The sequence below is a fragment of the Lepidothrix coronata genome, unplaced genomic scaffold (genome assembly GCF_001604755.1).
Source record: "Lepidothrix coronata isolate B3197 unplaced genomic scaffold, Lepidothrix_coronata-1.0 Scaffold235, whole genome shotgun sequence".
NCBI classification, from domain to species: Eukaryota; Metazoa; Chordata; class Aves; order Passeriformes; family Pipridae; genus Lepidothrix; species Lepidothrix coronata.
Window position 1 is genome coordinate 640,925 of NW_016690415.1, and position 18,518 is coordinate 659,442.

General features: G+C 39.6%; 1 protein-coding gene across 5 annotated transcripts in view; it reads right to left on the reverse strand.

The window, feature by feature from the left end:
• Positions 1–3,938: 3,938 nt before the first annotated feature.
• PAG1 (phosphoprotein membrane anchor with glycosphingolipid microdomains 1) overlaps positions 3,939–18,518 on the reverse strand; it is a 111,975-nt gene continuing 97,395 nt past the window's right edge. For all 5 annotated transcript variants that reach the window (XM_017834582.1, XM_017834580.1, XM_017834581.1 and 2 more), the window contains 2 exons: positions 15,191–15,250; positions 3,939–13,230 (listed from right to left, as the gene is read on the reverse strand). In XM_017834582.1, coding sequence (XP_017690071.1) covers positions 12,880–13,230; positions 15,191–15,250 — 411 coding nt within the window. In that variant the 3' untranslated portion in view covers positions 3,939–12,879. The remainder of the gene's footprint in view (positions 13,231–15,190; positions 15,251–18,518) is intronic.

Sequence of the window (18,518 nt, forward strand, 5' to 3'; positions counted from 1 at the left end):
AATAATGTCACTGTTTAGAGTATCTTAAAGATCCTATTACAATGAACAACAGAGAATGGACTTTACTCCCACTCATCTCTTTGCACTCATCTGCCCAATGAGTATTTTAGCTGCAAATTATAACAGACAGGATCCTTGTCATTTTATCTCTCCACTTATCAGGCTTTAATAGTGTGACTTACAAAATGTGTCAGAGACCTGTGGCAATTAGCATCTTTCAGTCATGTACCAAATCTTTAAGTGTTATCTAGGCTGCAAAATCTGGAGAGAGAGAAACTTCAGATTTACAAATACCTTCACATACTTCATACAACTTTGTTCTTTATTTTAATGCTTAAAACTCACTGACACAGTTTCTGTGGGGGGGAAAAAACCTCACACCTGATCAAGCAATTAAAGACAAAGTAATTGAAAATAAGGGCACAGTACTACTTTTCCAGAAGAATCTCTTAATTTGGTGAGGTGGCTGGATGGGATCTCCTTGAAAGAGTCCAATGTGACAAGGCCCTGGAGGGATATAAGAAAGCTGATTGATATTCAGGCTTCAACTCCTCCAAGGTCAACAGGGGTCCATCCTAAGGAGCAGGAAGTCAGGCAAAAATGCCAGGAAGCCTGCATGGATGAAAAGAGAGCTCATGGAAAACTCAAACACACAAAAAAAGGTGAAAGCATGGACAGGAAAACTGTGAGGAATATAGCAACACTGTCCAAGCATGCAAAGCCAAAGACCAACTGGAATTAAATCTGGTAAGGGGTGTCAAAAGCAACAAGAAGGGCTTCTGTAATTATATCAGTGGCAAAAGGGAGAATGTGGGCCTGCTACTACTGAAGGTGGCAGGGGTCCTGGTGACACAGGACATGGAAAAGGCTGAGGTACTGAATGCCTTCTTCGCCTCAGTCTTTGTGAGAAAGACCAGCCTTCAGCAGTACAAGGATCTGGAGACAGAGGGAAAGTTTGAAGCAAGAAAGAAATACCCTCAGTGGAAGAAGATCAGGTCAGAGAATACTAAAGCAAACTGGACATATGTGAGTCCGTGGGCCCCAACGGAGCTTGCTGATGTCATTGTATTTTGACTGTCTTTGAATGATCATGTTGACTTGGAGAGGTGCATAAAACTGTCAGAAAGCAAATGTTACTATCTTCCAAAATAACCTGAAGGAGTACCCAAGGAACTAGGTATTGATACCTCTCTTCTCTAGCCTGTGACAGCCTCAGCCCTCTAACCCAGAACATTGCTGGTTCTACTGCTGGGTTATAAGATTCATTACATTACTTGGAGCAGCAGCTGTTTGCTCTCTTCAGATCCCATCCAGACAGATTTTGCCCAGATCCTTTTTTTTTTCTTTGTACTTTGCTGTTGGAAATAAGCCACACGTGAGATAATAGAAAGACCTCTGAATGCTAGTTTGAGTGCCAGTCTTCAAATATCTACTTGACTCTCTGCTGGTTGACTGGAGACACAAATGCAGCCTAAGAAGGTTCAGGTTCAGGAGGTTATTTTTTGTTTGTTTGTTTTTGCAGGCTCCCATAATTTCCCAGAAAAATTAAGGAAAGAAAACAGTAACTTTTAGGATAATCTGACTTTTGTAGCTCAGCCAAACCCTCAACAGAATTTTATGAGACAAAGGAAAAACACAATGCCAGTCTTAGACTTTTGCCCTTGTCAGATTTCAAAGATTAACTACATAAATATGGGGCACATATGTGCTTCTCAGAACAGGTCACACAAAACTTTTGCATGATATAAATAGTCCAGCAGTTTAAATATAGAGATTATTACAAGATCTTCCTTATTTCTTGTTATCTTGTGGCAAACTGAAATCTTTAATAATAATGTTCCTTATTATTATCTTACGTTATCCTAAAAATCCTTAATTACATTAACTGCTGATGGGATTTACATTCCACTTCAGTCACAGCTGTAAATATGCAGATCTTGGTTACTTTGGTCAATAAACTCTTTAGCAGGAACCATTTCAGAAGTATCTGTTGTAGCTCTAATATGCCTTTTAGCACGACGACACACACAGGATCCCTATTTTCTGCCTGAACTGGCAGTTCTCTGTTCTTGCCTATCAGTCCTTCCACAAAGGCTGCACAGAAATTCCAGTTGTGTGAGTTATATGAAGGGTCAATCTCATTTATGTAATAACCAACTGAGAAGAAGAAGTGCTAAAGTATCGTGCCAGCTAGAGTGCTAGAAGGTCATGTCACTGCAATTTTGGGCTTTTGAAACAAATCTGTCAGACACATTTGCTACCAAGTGATGTCAAACCACTCTTTAGCTCCAATGCTTTCTAGTTCTATTTAATACTATGCGTCTTGAACAGAGGGTGAACTGTGAGTCTTTGAGTGAGTATATACCCAATTAAAAGTAAATTGTCAGCCACACTTCACAGGGAATAATTCTGTTTTAAACACCAGGTGTCACTGCAGCATACTGCTGATTCCATCCCGAGCTCCCATTAGGTTAAAGCCTTACTTTTAAGTGATGTCAAAGATCAGTGGAAATCAGTGGAGAGAAAGTGCTTGCACTTTCTATTCCCAAGCGTGTGCATGCAGCTATGTGATTAGCCAGAACCTGGGCAAATTGTTCAATATTTCAACCAGCCACATTTATAGTTCTGCATGGTTGGCCTAAAACCTGAAGCTAACCATTGTAACAGAGCTATTTTATGCCTGATAGCAACTGTTCAGAATGATGAACTGAAAAAAAAAGGTATCTGTGATACAGTACTCTTGACAATAATAATGCATGCATTTTTCAGAAGAATAGCCTGTATTGGGTAATATTCAGTAGTTACTTAATAAAAAATTTATACTGAATTACATATTTTGCAGTTTCTTGGTCCATGAACAAATGTTCAATAAAAAGCAATCTTCTTTTACACTTTTGCGATCTTGAATGATTTTTCACATGAAATATTCCTTATTTTTACAAGTCCTCTCTTTGACCTGTAACTTTATATCTTTGGTATTAAAATACACTTACCCAGATTAAACATTAAAGAGCCATCACTTTGACAGTGAACTGATACTGTTTGCCTGTATAATTTCTTCAGCCTCTCAGCCCAGCATAAAACCCCCCTATCTGCACTGTGAATTTTCCAGGAACCTGTTCATCAGTAACTACTTAGTATTGAAATGAGTAAAGCTGCTCTTTTCTTATATGTAATTAAAGATAATGAGGAGGAAGGTGCCAGGCATGGAGAATGCAAGTCTCAGCAGGCTAGGGACTATTTCAGCCTCATGCTCTAGTGCACAGCAGCTTTCTTCCAGTGGCACATTTAAAAGATTACGTTTCTTTGTGTTAGATTTACATGCAGAATCTGTGTTACATATTCAGCTGTGGTACTAAGTCAGCTGCCTCTGAAATGCTTCAGGATGCTCTTAAAGTATTTCTACACAAATGAGTGTCTTGCTATTGACAGCACAGTGCAGCAAATGTCTGGGGAATGTTACCTAGAGAGCTTCTTTAGCACAGAAAAGGAATCAAATGCCACGGCAATTTCAGAAGATAATCCATAAGGCTGGTAATTGCAACCCCTTAAAAATACTGAAAGCCGCACAACTTTCAAAGGCTCAAACACAAAATTCTTATCTGCATTAAAGAGCATAGTGTCACAATATTCATGGAAGTTCCTGCTTTAGTCTAGACACAACTTAAAATTGGTGCTTTTATGTGCATGCTTGAATCTTGACTGGACTGTGGCTTTGGGAAGAGTAAGGTGCTATATAGTACAACAAAGGCTTAATATTTCTTGTCAGATAATGAGATTGACACAAAATGCCCAGAGCAAATAAAATTCTATCAAATAATGCAGATTTTAAGACCTGCAAGAGGAAGTGACTACAAGGACTGAATAAAATATTTGTTAAGAAAACAACAAAAAGAGGCACAGGTAAAAACAAACAAACACTAAGCAAAAGACAAAGCTTATTTATTGTGGTTTATTCTGTCTGGCAATTGAATTTATATATAGATTTCGATCCAATTAATTTTGCCAGGATTTTTGAATTCAACTCCTTTCATTGCAATGTAACATGATTCCCATTTGACATAATTTACATGAATTTCCAATAAATTCAAAAGTTATTTGCAAATACATTACCAGAGAAAATGGCAGAGCCTCTCTTAAAAGTACAGTACAGAATCTTACGATTTTTTTTCTACATATAAACAAGTAAATATTAGGATACTAGTGTACATAAATAAAATCTGTATTTTATATTATTGACCTGTGTTCTTAGTTTTAGATAACTGCCTCATATGTTCATGTAGCATTTTTACCCCTGAAATATTTACATAAAACTTGTCTTCATTTACAGTAAATAACCATAATTGCCTACTGTGCTTTCAGCAGCCAAAAGCTGAATTGGCTAGAAACATCTGATGAAGATTCTTGGAATAAAGGTATGACGAAATTACATCAACTCCTGTATACTATTACAAAGCACTGAGAGGAATTTAATGGCATTTGTTAATTTACAAAATGCAACTTATTGTTGGATCAGAACTGTTCTAACAGTAGGATAAGCCCTGCAATTATAGTCAAGCTACAATTTATGAAACATACATTCTACAAAACTACAATATTTCAGTGTCTGCAGTGGTGTTGATAAAACTGTGTTGGTTTCAAACAGGTAGCAAGCCAAATAACCCTTCATGTAGCAAACAAGCCTTAGCTAGTGCCATCTTGGAAGTCTGCATGCATTGACTCCAGCTTTATACAGCATAGTCATTTAAGCACTGAACTGCTCTCACTGCCTACAGATCTGAACTTCACAGTATATTTAACTGTATCCACTCTAAGATAGCCAGAGACAGTTCTAATCCTCTCTTTTCACAAGCTCATAGTGGTTTGAAGATGTTTTGCAGTTCTGTGTCAGTGACCAGAGACTCAAATGGTTGTCCAGAAAACACATTTTGTTGCTAGAACATTATGTAAGAGAACATTGCTGGGAAATATTCCAGTAATACATATTTTTTCCATTCTAAAACAATGGATAAAATAAATGAAAGTGTTTGTAATTACAAATACTTATTCACTATGTTCTAAGCAATGTTCCATTTGTAAAGCAATTTTATGCTAAAGCTCCTATAGCACCCAATTTTAAGTGTCTCTTACTGAGGCATGATTTAATAATTAGCTATTTGACATAATTATCCGTATACTAGACTATTCTTTGTTTTTCTTATGGAACTCATATCAATTCACTAATATAATAGAAAGAAAATATATTTCACTGAAAACACAAACAAAAATACCTAGCACGAAACCAAACTTCTTCTAAACTCAGCCTTAGGGCCCAATCCTGCACCCTCAGCTCATGCAAATTAAATGAAGTAATCCAATTAGGGTTGGTTTTTTGTTTCTTTGGGTTTGTTTTTTTTTGGGGTTGTTTGTTTGTTTAGTTGGTTGGGGTTTTTTGCTCAAAACCCCCCATCTGTGCAAGTCCAGATCTACACGTTAGTGCATCTACATTTGTCCATGTTGGGTTTATGATTGAACAAAAACATGTATTTAGAATTTATTTATTAATTTCAATTCTGTTGATACGGAGACTTGATAAAAGATGATCCAACTGTATCATGGTTGGGCAAAGAGGACTTGCCCCTGCCTTTCTGGGTATAGGGAATACTGAGAAGAGTAAACAATTCCATCCGTCTCCTGTGAGATTCTCGGCAACTCGTCCCTTAATTATAATTTCTTCTACTGTAAAAATATTTCTAAACAGGTGGTCTCTGAGATGGGTGAAGTGCAAATGAAAGTTAGCTTTTGTTCCGTTACCTCTCTCTTCCTAGCAGCTGCAGTGGGCTGTGCCTGTCTTGCCCTGACAGTGAATGCTCTTTTCTGGGTCTGCAGGCTCTTAGCACACTTTCCTGAGGAGAACCAGCTCACATCTCCTTTCCTAAGTTAAAGAGGTCAGGACTGTGAAGCAAAGGGCCATTCCTAAGTAGTCATTGGCACAGAGACGAAATAGGCCCTGCTGGAAATAATGAAGGTAGTATGTGCAGAAACTCAGGAGCCACCAGTGTGACCCAGATACCATTCAAAGACTTGTCTGCTGGTAGGATGTTCTGAGGAGACTTGTTATGTGACCCTTCTCAAACAGTTTCGGATATAATGACCAAATTTCAGTATCCTCAGACATGTGAGAAAGAAGGTTGTGCTCTTAGGTGTTTTTTTAATAATACATTTAAACATTGTGACAGTTCACATTTTACATACATCTCTGAATGTCACGTGAGTGCTTGCAACCTACAGAACTTCTTGCCTTGAAAGAAAGTGAAGACAAGACCTCCACAGATATCCTCCAGACAGGATGCCATTTCCTCAAAACATCTGACTGAAGTCCAGGCTCTTAAATCTCATGGGTGCATTAGAAATGTCCCATTCAGAACTGTTATGTGATGCAGTTTCTGTGCCCTCTGTACAGTTGTCATATTTCACTAAGGACAGAAGAGATGGTGACACTCAGATGGTGACAGCTGAATGTAGTGGGGAAGAGCAGTTCCATAAATAAGAGGGTAGTCCAAATCCAACCTATGCTGGAAGTTAAAATATGAGTCTCTTTGCAGACATTAGGAATCCAAAACATCAGCACTGTCATTTTTTAAGTAATAATATTTGTAAGGTTTAAAACCCCCTGGCCAATATTACAAGATTAAAAGGACAAGAGTTGATTACGTTGTCTTGCAGTGAACAGGAGGCATTCTGAAATCTCCAATGAAGCATTCTGAAGTCAAGTGATACTTACATACTTTATAAATAATCTAAGCTGATTGTTGCATTATCATAAGAAATAACACAGTTGCTTTCTAAACTAACAAAAATCTTGTTTTATATTTTCTGTACAAACATATGCTCGTTAAAATTAGCCAATGAATTTGCAGAGAAAAACCCTTGTCAGACTGTGCCATTCTAACAATAAATAAACACCACAAATGAAAGCCAACATTTAGGAATGTGCTTGGCAAGAGATTACCACATACAGTAACCAGGTAGCTGTGCAGTAACAGTGAACATGTTTACCTTTACAGAGACATCTGTATTTCTAGGCACTTTGCTATCATGTTTATAGTGACGTGGCCAGTTTAAAACTGAAGACCTCCAAAAACAAAACCTTGGAGCTTGAAAAAAACAGAACTGTAAGATTTGTATTATCTATAAAGTGGGTGCAGGCCAATGGGTATGTAATGCCAAGATAATACAAGCATTTGCTATGGAAATTGGGGTGCCAGAGTAAGCTATGTGAGCAGGTCAGACCAAGCATTAAATTGTTCTAATGATTCTGCTTACGACATCTGAGCTGGATCATTTAGAGTTAGCTTAAATACATCTACATTGTGTAGACACACTTGCTGAACTTTGGATTGTATGTGAAGTAAGTTTTGTCAATTAATCAATGGAAACCTTGTATTACAAATAAACTCTCATCTTTCTGCTGTCCAGAAGAAAAGAACAGTGTCTAGTGTTTGTGATATCCTAATGTACTCCTGGAAAATTACCACATTGGCAATTAATTTCTTTAATACTTTTTGTAAGCCTGGGATTGTTTGGCCCAGGCAAAAGGGATTCTTTCTCCTTGAAGAAAAGGAACCCTGTGTTTTTATCACTGTGATGTTCCATTTGTAGCATTTATCTTTACCACAATCCTGAACATATTTTGCTAGCTAGCAAGGGATATATATTTTATATAGATTTTTTTTTTCCCCTGAGGCTGAGATCTGCTCTGGCAATGTCTTCAGCCATGACCATCCCAGAAGAGATGCTACAAATCAGCTTCAGCACCAGGGTATGAAATGATATAAATAGTAATTATGTTCCCTGCTCCCAGGAAGAGACCTGCCCTTGAAAGTCTTCAGCACAGCACCACATGGGCTGAGCATCTTTCTGCATTCTTCTGTTTTGCAACAGACTACACACACCAAGTTACTTGTGCCTTATCCAGGCATGTTTCAACCTAAATAAATAACACTCATCTGAAATAACTGGTTATTTGCCTAACAGCAAAAGTCCCTCATTAGAATGTGGCCCAAATTAAAATGTTTGTTGCAGAAACAGATTTCTTACAGTCAACATTGCAAACAAATGTATATGCACAGTAGAAGACAGAAAAAAGTCCTTGAGCTGGGCTCTGGGATGTTTCCATCCCACAGTGCACAGATGAGAGTCATGCCTCTAGCTGCTTCCAAGCCAGGTCACCTGGCCTGAATGGCTGCTTTTAAACACCCGTGGCCCAACCAAGGCAGGCTTGTTACATGTGGTGACCCCACTCTGGCGGTGTGTGGGATGAACAAGAGACAGGGCAGCACTGTCAGCTTTTGTAGTCAGAGTACCACAGTTAACACTAAGTTCTGAGAAGCAGACAATACCAGAGGGAGCACTGTGCCACAGCTTTACACACCAGCTTTCAGAAAGCACATGGAAACCATTTATCCAGCATCTTATAAAAGCACCATTGAAAGGTTGAACAGAGAGCACCGCGTATACAGAATTGTGATCAAAACAGCAGACAGGAGCTGCTCAGGGAGCCATGGAGAAGCACACAGCCCAGAAGGATCCTGGCATGATGGATTCCCTGAAGGCACGATAGATGAACAAGGCAGCTGGTCATCAGCCAGTTGCAACTGTAGAAATGGTCCAACTCTGTGTGACTCAGGAATATGAATCCCCACACATACTCATCCCTCACCCCATGAATCCTGCTACATGTAAGCAAGCCTGCCATTTATATTACTAGAAAGACTGAAGCAAGTAATTGTTCACAGTTGACATGGACACCACCTCCCTGAATGCTCACTATTGAAAAACTTAGGTTCTTCAAAAGAAGACTGATAATTCTTATTGCAAAGCTTAGTCATCGTAGCTACATTACTGGGCTTTTTAGAGGATGTTTGTGAGCTACTATTGCTATTGTATGGCCAACTGAGTTCCAGTACATTAAATGTCTCTATAAAGATATTTCCAACCTAGACAAGTAAATGTTGGGATTGTCCCTTTGTACTTTTGAGTTAAACACACACAGTATGGAAAAGAGTATGGAAGTACTAGCTACTTTGTAAAAAAGGCACTATAACTGATTTAACTGTGGTAATTAGGTACATGCCTGTGCTACAGGTATCTGCAAAGAATCTGTTCCTCTCTGTGACTGAGAAAGTAATTTTACACTCACGGTAGAAAGGAATGACTGGTTTATGTATGGGGTTAGTACTGGTTTAAGTATGTGGTAAGATCAACTCCCACAGGAGACACAGATTCATGGAAGAGATGTCTGAATTGCATTTCCTATTTCTACCACTTCCCAGAGGAAAATCAAAAAGACCTTTTCACTAGTGTAGTTTTACGCACATTAAAGCATCTCCTGGCCCTACTATGGCAATTTGATGTGGGATCCTATTATACAGTTATGCCAAAAAATGGAAACAAAGAAATAGACTCTGAAGCTTCCCCCAAAAAGATCACCAGGTAACAAATACTGCATTTTGGATGTTGACATTTTATTTAGAAATATGGTGAAAGAGAAAAAAATAGCAATAAAGGGACTAGCAGAATAGACTCCCTTTTCTTTACAATCAAATTAATCTATTTGGGAATTACTGTTGGAAAAATCTTTCTATCTGATATATTAGTGAAAAGGAAGCATTGGCAACAGCTATAAAGGAACAGATCTTACTTCTGGGAAGAGGGAACTAAAACAGAAGCTTGACTCTTTGTCAAGAGATGGAATTATTCACGTAAGAACCTTGGACTGAGTTACAAAATATTTTTCTTTAGCATTAGACTACATAACGGAGATTTTAGGGGAGTTATGGACTCCCCTGTCCATGCTTGTTCAGGAGGGTAATTATTTTTTGCAGCTCTGAAGTCCAACGTGTGTGTGTCTCAAGGCTGAAGGCAGGTACACATCCCACAAGCAGCAATCCAAAATTTGAGCTGCTTCTCCATGAGGCTGATGGTCTGGTTGACAATTAAAAGGCTCTCACCAGCCTGAGAGTCATTTAAACAGGAAGCAATGTGCCAGTACCACAGAACTGCAGACACAGTACCAGCTCCCAGTGTAAGGCTGTATGACACAGGTTAAAAATAAAAACCAAAGAAAGAAGAGAGGAGGAGGGATTTCACTGTGAAAAAGGGAAGTCTGGGGGGTCTCAAGGTGCAGCTGTCAGAACAGAGGAAAGAAAGGAAGGAACGAGCTGAGTCTTGTGTCCCTTTGTCCAAACCAACATTCTTGATCCAGCTGTGAAAGACCACAGAGTGACAGGACAGTCCTCCACCATCCTTTGACTTGCTGATCTAGGGTGATGTTTGCTTTTCTTTTGCACCTTAAAATTTTACAATCAAGAGATCAGTGTTATTCTTTGCTATCAACTGGCATTATCTCTGTCTTTGAATTGGTCTTGACATTGAAACTGGAGAACCTGGCAAATCTCATGTTCCTACTGTTTCTCCAAAAGCAGTCATTCATGTAAAGGGATAACTATATCTTATGTATTTGGGAATTTCAGGAGTTGAGGTATGCCTGCCACTAAGCTGCAGGAGTCATATGGAGGACTACATATATAAACCAGTACCCCTGAGCAAACCCATAGTTAAAGACTTCAGAAATTCTCCAGACTTAGCACAGCAGATCTTCTGAAATGTGGTGCATCTTATCTTTGGCCTTAAATAGTGTGATGTAGAAGGAGAGAACATTCGAAGGCGAACTTCATGAATTCACATTCAAGGGAACAGAAACAAACTTTTATAAAGGTAAAAACTCTAGAAAGGAAGACCAAAGTCAGCTTTAAAGAGCACTGCAGTGGAGTGGAAGCAAAGGGTTTGCTGCAGCTGTCAAAACATGGCAGCATGGCCAAGAACAAGATGGATGTAGACTGGTCTGAACCACTTCCGCTTCTCCTCCAAGGATGAGAGTCATAGATCAAGTGTGTTGCACTGTTGCACGAGGTCAGGATTCATGAAGTTTGAATCACCCCGTGGGCAGTTTGACTGTGCACTTGCACTGCTCCTCAGAGCTGTACTTAAAGGCAAAGCCCATAAATCAGCACACTTCTTTGATCTGTGTTTGCTCTTTATAGTACCAAGTAATGTTGAGAACTGGCCAGTGATCTGAGAAGGACTCAATCTGGTGTATCAAAACTCAGTGTCAACTGAGCTGAAACTAAACCTGCTTTGGCTACTATGGAATAAGCCAACCTCAGTTTATGTACTGTTTATTTTGAATTAAAAAAACCCCCTGCTCTTCAAGCACATGCCATATATTACATGTATGTTACCAAGCTTGGACTATAATTTATACTTGTGTCCAAATTACAAGTGTATGTTTATATACATGGGAATATGTGCACACATGTACACATGCCTGTAACACGATACCAGGTCTCTACTGTTGGAGTTGTACCATTGTACTATTTATTGTACCATTCTTGAGTAAAAATACGTACCAATCCAGTACCTACTTATTTCATCCAAGCACTGTACTTTGTTTTTCATAGTAACAGAATAACTTGGCATCTTTAAAAAGCCAGTGGCTTTCAAACTAAGAAAGTCTTGGTTGCTCTTGTGCTCCTTTCACCAGAAGAACAAGGAGGGCTAGTGGCTCTCCCTGACTAAATCCTACTGTCTCTTCTGCCTCTTTTTTCCCCTTTGGCCGTGTTCTTTTACATAGACTCCATTATTTTGAGCTTAAAAACGGAAAGGCAGATTCCACATCCTTGCTCAAGGAGACAAAAAACTCAACAAAACAACCCTAAATCAATTGTTCATTTACCCACTTCTAAAATAGGAAAAAAATTTTAACGAAAACCAAATAAAGCCCAAACAAAGAATGGGATTCTTCCTGTTACAAAAGCCAGTAAGTTATCTACAAAAACTTTGAAGATGAAAAATATGTTGTAAAAAATAAAAATATTATCCACTAAACACAGTACATAAATTTTCCCATATAATAAACTACACAAACATATTAAAATATTTTAAGTCTTAAAAAAGGGCAAAATTCTTAAAAAAATGACTCAACACTATTAAGGTTAGACTAAACATTATGCCAATGCATTCATTTGCATGACTTTTTGCAACATGACAATTCTCTGGGGTGTGTGTGGGTAGGTATTTATCTTCATGTAAGGGAAACATGGCAAGAACACTAAGGGTGACAGTTGCCATTTTAAAGTGGTATTTCACAAATAATCAAACAAACCCCCTACAAATACCAGTACACATCTCAAATACTGCAGGTCACGTTCTACAACCCTTGACATTAAAAAAAAAGAAAGAAAAAGCCAACAGAATTAATTCAAGTACATTTGGAGGAGGTCCCTTGTGAAGTACTGTTGTTTGCACTTTAGTTGCAATGAATGTGGACAGAGCTCTGCAAAAAACACAGAAGTGAGTGCACCTTCCCCAGCCTTGCAAAGCAAGTCTGGGTTGAGGTACAATGATCCATGGTTTGCTCAACATTGTGGATGCCCAAACTGGAATGAAAAATGATGCTTGAAAAACACTTGGAAGAAAATAATCTCTCAAAATGAGAAGTTAGCTTTGTGTAAAGGCAGTCTTTTTGGTATGTAATCCTATTGGGACACCAAGCATGGCACTCACTTCTTCCTGAATTCTGGTCACCTCAGAGCTAGCAATAAAGAAACCTTTACGTTGTCCTGGTCATCTTTCTGACCCGACGTACCCTTTGCCATAAGCCTCAGTCCACCATCCGGGTTAACCTAGCAGGTATCACACCCTGGCTGAAACATACATTGCCTCTTCTCAACTTGTGTTCTATACTTAGCTTTGTTCCTCAAAAGGAGAAGCACTTCCCTCTCCATGTTTCACTTGTTCCTTTGAAAATACCAGCAGAGAAATCTGCTGCCAGAGAAGTTAAAGTCTGGTGAATTCCCTGTGGTGCTGCAAGTCCCCTATGCTCTCATAGTCATTCTCTCCTGAAAGAGCAGTGTGGTTTGTGTTAGGCACAGACACGGTCCTGTCTTCTTCTTGGCTCACTGACTGGATAGCTTCATAGTCCGGCTCCAGCTCCCCGTTTGGTCTGTCCGCTGACTGAGGCACAGTGGTAGAATTTAGGGTGTTTTCAAAGTCTTTCACACTTGCATAGAGGCCACTGCAAATAGACGGGGACCTCTGAGATGCAATTTCTTGAATACAGGTGTAAGGAGAATCCAGTGCCTTGATGGCCTGTCCCGGCTTACTCACTGACGAGTACATGGCAGAGATCTAGGAAAAGGAGACACCTTCTGAGTATCCAAGCATGACATAAAGCTTGTGCATCAGTCCATGCACTTGTACCACAAGGATGTTGGTTACTTAAGAAAAGACAGGATCTTCTAATAAAAACATATCCTTTCTTAAAAGGGTATGGGTTTTTCTTAAAAAAAATAAATTACTTCTTACAAATCCCTTCTTTTATGGCATGCATTTATAAATTGATTTTTTTTCAAAAAAAGAAGGCTTTATAAAATAAGTTTATAAATGGAAAAATTCTTTGAACATAAATCCCTGGAAGGCAAATCAGACCTGGGCAAGAGGGAATAGCTTTGTGAGCAGGAGCTCTTGCAAATTTTGCTGTGGTCCTGGAGCCAATTTGGACTCAACAGGGAGACAGGCATCAAATGGATGATCAGACTGAATTGCTGTAATGTAGGAGAAGAATGCTGTCTGATCCTTGGGGCTTTTACAATTTTTTTTGTTATTATTTTTAATGGTAGTGTCTACTTTTCTGCTTTTACCCAATAGGAGGGTAGTTAATTATTGTGTTTATAGGCAGGACTAAGGAGGCACCAAGTCATGTGAAGACAACATAAAAAATGCTCTGTTGACTACACTCTGCCTACAAAGAGGAGCTGCACCTCAGTCACTGCATATCAGAACTTTATGCTAGAGAATGAAACCTCTCAGCTATAAACACAAGAGAGGGAGGAGCCAGTGTCTAGCTCTAAAAATCCCCTCTGCTGAGGTGGTACACTTCAAGAAGTGCACAAAGGTGCCGCTTCATGAAGAGGTGAAGGAGAAGCCCACATCCATATATGTTCTTCTGCTCAGGGCTTATCGGGGCTGGTAACAAGCACAGAGATCAGTCTTGACTCCCTCTGCCAGTCCAAGTGGATACTAACTCTCGCACAGGGCAGATGTCTGATACTCCCTGCACTGCTTCTCTGGTACCCAATATCACAATGCAACATAGCCCTTATCTTATGTTTGAAGTCTTTCCCAAGCATGCAAGGCCACTCTGAATTTGCATCAGCCCAGTTAAAAGAATAGATCGGCATGAAAATGTCCATTATGGTTAAGCAACACTGATGCAGATGAACCAGACCACTTCTGTTAATTCTGGGATGGTTTTTCTGGTTTGTTTGTTTGGTTGATTTGGTTGGTTGGTTTTTTGTCTGGTTGGTGGCTTTTTGTTTGGTTGGGTTATTTTAGAGAGACATTGAATTCCAGATGGCAATTTTTACTTCTTACTTTTTACGGATTTCAGCCAACCAAACAAAGAGTGGGTTTTCTGCTCATCTAATAATTCAACCCTTTTCAGTATTAGATTACATGAACCCAGTTCAAGGATCAATTTATTCGTTAGTGTCTGGGAGTGCTTCTCCCAGCAGAAAGCATTAGCTCATTCAGCTCATTGCCAAGTTTGTGTTTACTTTTATGTCTGAGAACGTATTTACAAATGGCACCAGTGTATTGGATATGATCACAGACAACCTCATTTCTGTTTAACTTTTCTGTCCTTGTTTAAATCTCCTCAATTTATTTGACCAACCTACATTTTAAAGAACAGTTTATGTTCCAGCGCTTTTATTGTGCTTCCATTTACTTCCGAGAGTCCCAGCCACTTTGCTTGGGGAAGGTGGAGCACATGATTCAAAAGGTGCTGGTTATTATTCTTAAGTAGAACTTGTCATCCAAATGAAGAAATTGCCCTAATGATCAACTAATTGTGGCCTCCTGTTATTTTCCAACACCATTTTTAACCTATTTGCCTTATATAGACACGAGAACACTTCTGACTAGGAACGTGGCAATACAAACTCTGTGCAGAGAATCTTGGGCTTTCATTTTTCCTTGGAACAAATTTCACCTTTCTTAGATTCTGCTTAATCATGCAGAGCTTATGCTAATTTCTGCCTAAAAAACAGTCTCTAGTTAGTTACTGAATTTCATGCAAGAAACCTACCTCATCTTCTGTAAGAGATGGATCTTCCTCTCGAGACTTGTAAGACACTGAACTAAGCCTCTGTAAAAAAGGAAGAAAGAAAAAAAAAGGCTCATTACCCATCAACAGTGTAAAACCTATAATAAAACCCTCCCATTATAATCAATACATTACATTTCATGGTCATTTGCTCTCAAGTTCATTTTACATAGATAATATCTGTAATATCCAGAGTACATCTCTGGAGATAGCCCTGAGGTTAGTAATGCTTTTTAATGTATCTGCTCTTGTCCTGACCTGAAAAGGGTAAAAATAATGTAATGATTAAAACAAACTCTGCTCTGCTGTATCCCAGCCTTTACACTTCTAATGAAGCACCTGCAAAGGCTTCTGAACAATTAGAAATTAGTTGTTGTGACACACCAGTTGGCCTTTCACGTGATTTTCAGATACACTTTTAGATGACAAAAGAACAATGCTCAGCTGGCACCTTCTTGATGCCTGTTATCCTTCATTCTGTGGATCCTGGAAGTGCTGCAGGGAGACACTGTGTCCTCCCCACCCCTGCCCCTCGAATGCAGCCTCTGTGCAGAGGTTCCCAGCAGCCTCAACTTACAGCCACTTGAACCTGCTGCAGCCCACGCTGAGCTGGAGCCAGGTCACACAGTAGAGGTACTGAAGGATGGAGGGCTTGGTTTGGTATCAAGACTAACTTCAAGCATGTAAAGTGTTCTGTGGAAAACAGGTCATGAAAAGTTGGGGAGAAACCATTTTGCTCTCATGAAAAACATCTTAGGACCTTTACAGCAACAAAGACCCTGGCTGCTACACCGTGGGTGTGGGGTGCCTCCTCCCTGGGGCAAGAAGTCTTTGCTGCATTCCTGCTCCACACTGACTCAGAGGGAGCCTTCCAGCACTGTAACAGGCCATATTTTGGACTTTCACACAAATTTACCACCTAAAACACTTCATACCTCTCCCAGTGCAAACCAACATGGAGGAGTAGAGCTATTTTTAGCACAGTCAATTAAATACCGCTTCCAGGCACACAAAACTTGTTTCCTTTTTTTTTTTTTTATCGAGGCTCATTATGATAGATTCTTTCCTACTTTCATTTACTTAGCATTTTTACTTCTGGTAAATAGCAAGCTCCAAACTCCTGAGCACTTCTGACAAGGACCATGACCCAAAGGACACTGAAGTCTGCCTGCTGCTCCCCAGGAGCTTCCCTCACATTGAAAAATTCTCCTGCTTCTTTCTCACTGTCTGGAGAATATGCTCTTTAACCTGTGTTTTGTTTACTCATAAAAAAAAGTAATACAAGTTCAAATGTATTTTGGCCTTGTATTAGATCTGCTTCACTAAAGCAATTCAGTTTAGTCTTTCTTTTTTGCAGGACATTTTTTGTGTTGGGGAGTAAGTCACTAATTTCATCCTCACACATTAAAACAAGCATGTGCTCACAAAATTCTTCAGTGATTTTTCTGTCATCAGCGTGTCTACAAGCACCATGTGTCAGGACCCCTTCTACAGTTTCCCACTCAGGTACTGAAAAATACTCCAGGATGTTGGCCATCCTGTATTTGTTTCCCTAGGATCTAGTGTTCTTTCTTCTAAATGTGAAACCTGTGACACATCAATTTTGAAGGATATTGTTATCTTGGAAAGTGAAAAAAAAACCCACTTGCTCCTAAACATTTTATACCTAGCAATATTATAAACTATGCCTGAAACCTCAAAAGCAGCAAGAAAAACAGCATATGTCCTTATTTGCCTTCCACTTTCTTTTCGTTTCTCGACAGCACTCTATTTTTTACTCTTTGGTTCAGCTGCTGCTCCTGACTCGGGCAGCAGAACTAGGAGAACATTCGCCTCTGGTGCATTTGTAAGGGATACTTTGCCCATGCTCAGGCTGTGCAAGGCTGAAATCAGATGGCAGCAGCCAGATGTACACACAGAGAGCATTTCTACCAGTGCTCACTCAGGAAAGCCCTGGGTAAAAAGGGAGATCCCTACTTCCGTTTTTTGTTTTTTAATTAAAAGAAAGTACTAAGTCAAAACTGTTCTGCCTTTCCAGTTTTATTAGAAGAACTATGCTCAAGTTTTGCAGGTGATAGAGGCCTATAAGAAGCCTCGTGCTATTAAAGGTGTCCTTCTTCATCAAAGTCTTACAAAAGATTTTGCTGGGTCACAGCCAATAACCAGTTTGGATACTTAATTTTCACCTGTTTATTGCACACCCAGCTCTTAAAAAGCTGCTTTATCCATTTCATGCTGCTATATACTAGAACGGTCTCCGGCTTGGTCCACCTAGCTCTCTCCCAAATTTGTGTGCTTCAGGAACTGGCATTGCCTGGGGATCACCCTGGCTGCCCTCTTTTCAAAGGTGAGACTGAAACAGCTTGGACATGGTCTGTTCTCTCTTGCTTGGCAGGTACAAGCCTTGGTTACACAAGCAGCCTGGCCGCCTGTCCCTTCTTTGGGCCCTATTAAAGCAAAGCCTAATTGTTGTGATTGAGTCTTGCATGACTTCCACACAAACTGTCTTCATCAGGGCCAGGGCAGAACGTTTAAGAGTTTGGGATACAGATGTCATGTTAGGCAGGGCAGTTAAGTAGCCGCATAGAAGAGGAAGCAAAAAGAAACACCTGTGGTATCTAACTAAAAGAGTTATCAGTACAACATACATTTCCATAAACGTCTTGGCTTGGGTTGCCACGTAGAGAAAAACAGGCATTGCTCTGCATTGTTTGAGGCAGCAAAATAGAGGGGAAAATTATCATGATCACAACAGAAAAACAATCCCTCAACCACCTCCCCACACAATGCCAACAATAATGACATTTATATATTCCATCAATTACCATTTCCAACTCTGTTGCAGCTGTAGCTCTCAAGGACAGGACAGGCACACGCTTCGATGCATAATGCATGTACCCAGCAGCAAGCGCGGGAATGATCTGATGCTGCCAAAGCTTTAACTCGGGATGGCTTCAGCTCTGAATAAATTTTAATTAGACAAACACTTTTTTCCCTGGCACTTAGGGGACTGCATGTGTCATCTCTTGATTAATCCTTCAAAACCTGAACCATTTTAATCAATTCCCACTCCTTGCAGTTACTGACACTGCATACACGGTGTGCTGGGGAGCTACAGAGCAGCAAAGGCTTTTTCCTTTGTATCAGTGACTGGGAAACACAATGATTTTCTGCAAGTCTTTTCACACCTGGTAGGAAAAATGTCACTGTTACAGAAATCTGTTTCTCTAAAAGTTTAATTAGAAATTACTTATGGCCTGAATCTGGGAGGGGTGAATGTTGGTGGATTCTTGTTGACAATCATGTCTTA